A 3,974-nucleotide genomic window follows, 5' to 3' on the forward strand; every position below is an offset into this window, starting at 1 on the left:
ATGAAAGTTCCCACTTCTGTAATAAGTTGTTCAAGGCGCTACTTGAGAAATATGGCGTCCGCCACAATGTAGCCACTCCTTACCATCCGCAGTCTAGTGGGCAAGTTTAAGAGTCCAACAGAGATATCCAGCAAATCCCTGCTAAGACAGTGAATGCTTATAGAACCGATTGGTCTATAAGGCTTGATGAGGATCTATAGGCCTATCGCACCACATTCAAGACTCCGATAGATATGTCCCCGTACCAACTTGTATATGGGAAGTCATGCCATTTGCCGGTACAGCTAGAACATAAGGCTATGTGGGCGCTAAAGAAGTTGAATTTGGATTGGGGTGCCACATCGAATCAGAGAGTAATTGACTTCAATGAGCTTAATGAGTTTCGTCTAAGAGCTTATGAAAGTTCAGCCTTGTACAAGGAGAAGACGAAGAAGTATCATGATTAAAAGTTCGAAAAGCGTGAATTTGTTGTGGGTGATCTGGTTCTTCTATTCAACTCTAGGTTGCACTTGTTTCCTTGCAAGCTCAAGTCCAAGTGGACCGGGCCATTCATAGTCAGCCAAGTGTTCCCACATGGAGCGGTCGAGCTCGAGAACAATGAGGGAAAAAGTTTCAAGGTAAGCAGGCAAAGGAACAAGGTCTACATGGGTAAAAAGGAGAATGTCCAAGTGGTGGTTGAGGCCTACTATCTTGATGAAGTCTGAGTAATCAGGAGGCATGCGACGTGCCACGACGTTATATCAAGTGTTTCTTGGGAGGCAACCGAAGATGTACAATCTAGCCAACTATAGATTTTTCTTTTCGATTTAGGAGTTTTCTCTATTTAGTTGATTTTCTGTAATTTTTAGTTTAGTATTTTATTTTTGTTTTAGTGTTTGCTAGATATAGTATAGGGTCTATGTCTAAAAAGTGTCCAGAAAATGTAAAAACAAAGGCCTAACGGTTGCTACATGTGTAAAGATGAAAAGCAAAATCTGCAGAAAAAGGTTTGTGTAGAGGTCTATGGACCCCATCTATGGTCTGTGGGTCCATCCACGAACCGTGAATGGTGTCCGTAGACCCCATGTAAGTTCTTAATTTTTCTAAGTGTAAGAGTCACCTATGGACCGGACCTATGGACCGGACCTACGGTCCGTTGGTCGACCCACAACACGTAGACGAGGTGTCGTGGGTCAAAACCTAGGCTTTACCCGACATAAGGCTATGTGGGCGCTAAAGAAGTTGAATTTGGATTGGGGCGCCACATCGAATCAGAGAGTAATTGACTTCAATGAGCTTGATGACTTTCGTCTAAGAGCTTATGAAAGTTCATCCTTATACAAGGAGAAGACGAAGAAGTATCATGATTAAAAGTTCGGAAAGCGTGAATTTGTTGTGGGTGATCTGGTTCTTCTATTCAATTCTAGGTTGCACTTGTTTCCTTGCAAGCTCAAGTCCAAGTGGACCGGGCCATTCATAGTCAGCCAAGTGTTCCCACATGGAGCGGTTGAGCTCGAGAACAATGAGGGAACAAGTTTCAAGGTAAACAGGCAAAGGAACAAGGTCTACATGGGTAAAAAGGAGAATGTGCAAGTGGTGGTTGAGGCCTACTATCTTGATGAAGTCTGAGTAATCAAAAGGCATGCGTCGTGCCACGACGTTATATCAAGCGTTTCTTGGGAGGCAACCGAAGATGTACAATCTAGCCAACTATAGGTTTTTCTTTTCGATTTAGGAGTTTTCTCTGTTTAGTTGATTTTCTGTAATTTTTAGTTTGGTATTTTTATTTTTTTTTAGTGTTTGCTAGATATAGTATAGGGTCCGTGTCTAAAAAGTGTCCAGAAAATGTAAAAACAAAGGCCTAACGGTTGCTACATGTGTAGGGATGAAAAGCAAAATCTGCAGAAAAAGGTCTGTGTAGAGGTCTATGGACTCCATCGATGGTCCGTGGGTCCATCCACGGACCGTGAATGGTGTCCGTAGACCCCATGTAAGTCCTTAATTTTTCTAAGTGTAAGAGTCACCTACGGTCCATAGGTCGACCCACAACACATAGATGAGGTGGCGTGGATCAAAACCTAGGCTTTACCCGACCCCACCTGGACCCCTTTCTAATAAAAATCTTCATTTTTAAATTCATCCCCCACATCCCCTATTCTCTCCTAACCATTTCTAACCCATTCAAATCCCATAACTTTGTCATAAATCCCCCAAATCACTCTCTCTTCCCATAATCATCTTCCCTTATCCCAAATTTCCAATCCTCCTTTCCCCAAAATCTGAGCACTCTCATTCTCCATCATAAAAATAGTTCAAGGTCCGGGTTCGTTGTCAAAAAGGTCTAAGGAGTTTTAGCATCACACAATCACCCACTTCAATTACATGTAAAGTAAACGATTTCAACTTAACTCTGAATTTTGATATTCAATGTTCAATATATGAAGTCATGCAGTGGATCTTGACCTTGTGTTGTTTTTGTATGAAAATGCATGAAAAACTATAGTTCGAAACACCCTTGGGATGATAGAATGTGGTTGTGTTGTCTTTGTTATCAAATAAATCTGGGTAAACTAGTCTAAATGGAAGTTTCGATTAAGGGTTCCTCATTTTGTATGCAATAAATGTTAAATAATGAGTGATCGGAACCCTAGAGATGACAAACTATCATAAAGTATGTTGAAATGCATGATTGGACTTAGGGTTATTGTTTGAATGATTGAAAAAGTGGTTTACATATGAAGCATCTTTGATACCTGGCACAAATCTGACACACGAGACCCCGTCGACGGACCGTAGGTCAACCTACAGACCGTAGATCAGGTCTGTGGGTCTGGTACACATGAAGAATCCATTAAGTGTGTAACCACGGAGGTGGACTACGGTCTGTAGGTCAATGTACGGACCATTCTGCACATCTGTGGTTCCCATCACAGCCCAACTTTTTGGGACCTCTGACCTACGGAGGGGGCCCATTGACCGTAGGTCAACCTATGGACCATAGGTACCCACCGTAGATGGCCACTGAAGCTACTATCATAATTTTTTTTGTTTTTCGTTTTGGTTCATTCTTGGTTCTAAAAAAAAAATCGAGTGTGTCATTGGTCTATTTTGGTACTAACTAAGCCTCCACAGGTACCATGGCTCCTAACAAAACACCGACTTGGACACCAAAGGACAAGTCCAACTCCGTGGCACCGACTCTTTGGCTAATTGATGAAGACACTGATGCGGAGACTGATCCCGCATATGTTCCACCTGCCACCAGGACATCCCCCATAGCCCCTCGCACTACCCGGAATCAATCCCGGCAGGTGACTTATGACGTGGTCACTTCCCCCCAGTTTGATGAGGGGATACACCGATCGGTTCACCAACTAGTTTTGCTTCCAGCTCTGAGTCCGCTACTGGCTTCGGCTCTGATTATGGCTCCGTATCCGACTCTAGTTGACATGAGAGGACTTCCTCGTTTGATGAGACTACTAGTGTGGGGGACATTCCAGTACCACCAATCACTGACCCTACTATAGTTGCTGAGGAGACCAACCGGTGGTGTGTAAGTGGTCAATGGCAAATATAAAAGGATCACCGGATGTTGAATGAGAAAGATATGATGGCTCGATTGATAACTGAGAAGCGTCGGGCTCTCACATGTGAAACGACCCCAAAAATGCCCGAAAATGTGCTTCGGAAACACCTATAATTGTAATTTCCATATATCTCAAAATCCGTTTCGTTTTTCAAAAATCCGACTTCATATTCTTGTTTAGGGGGTCAAATTGAGTGGGAAATGGGTCTAACCCAAATTTTAGAGCAACCGTATCAAAATCCAAAATTTCCAAGTGAAGCCTTTTTCGAGGGTCTACTTTGGAGGGTCATATCTCCTAGCACACAAATTATTTGGTGGCCAATAATATATCCATGGAAAGCCCTTTGAGTTAGCTACCTAACGCACTTCGTTTCACCTCATTCGAAGTTCGGACGAAGAAGTTATGCCC

General features: G+C 42.9%; 1 protein-coding gene across 1 annotated transcript; it reads left to right on the plus strand.

Annotated features, from left to right (window-relative positions):
- Positions 1–233: 233 nt before the first annotated feature.
- Positions 234–1,608, plus strand: LOC107060040 (uncharacterized). Its single transcript, XM_015307347.1, has 3 exons — positions 234–412; positions 503–617; positions 1,429–1,608. Exons 1-3 carry the CDS (start codon positions 234–236, stop codon positions 1,606–1,608), a joined length of 474 nt encoding a protein of 157 aa, XP_015162833.1.
- Positions 1,609–3,974: the final 2,366 nt, after the last annotated feature.

This window comes from Solanum tuberosum, unplaced genomic scaffold, assembly GCF_000226075.1.
Source record: "Solanum tuberosum cultivar DM 1-3 516 R44 unplaced genomic scaffold, SolTub_3.0 scf00054, whole genome shotgun sequence".
NCBI classification, from domain to species: Eukaryota; Viridiplantae; Streptophyta; class Magnoliopsida; order Solanales; family Solanaceae; genus Solanum; species Solanum tuberosum.

What these genes read in the sequence shown, in the direction of transcription:
- LOC107060040 (XM_015307347.1), top strand. Translation starts at nt 234, where the DNA reads ATGTCCCCGTACCAACTTGTATATGGGAAGTCATGCCATTTGCCGGTA. An exon ending in GCTTATGAAAGTTCAGCCTT is followed by an intron (nt 413 to 502) that starts GTACAAGGAGAA and finishes ATTCAACTCTAG; the next exon opens with GTTGCACTTGTTTCCTTGCA. An exon ending in ATGAGGGAAAAAGTTTCAAG is followed by an intron (nt 618 to 1,428) that starts GTAAGCAGGCAA and finishes TTTCCTTGCAAG; the next exon opens with CTCAAGTCCAAGTGGACCGG.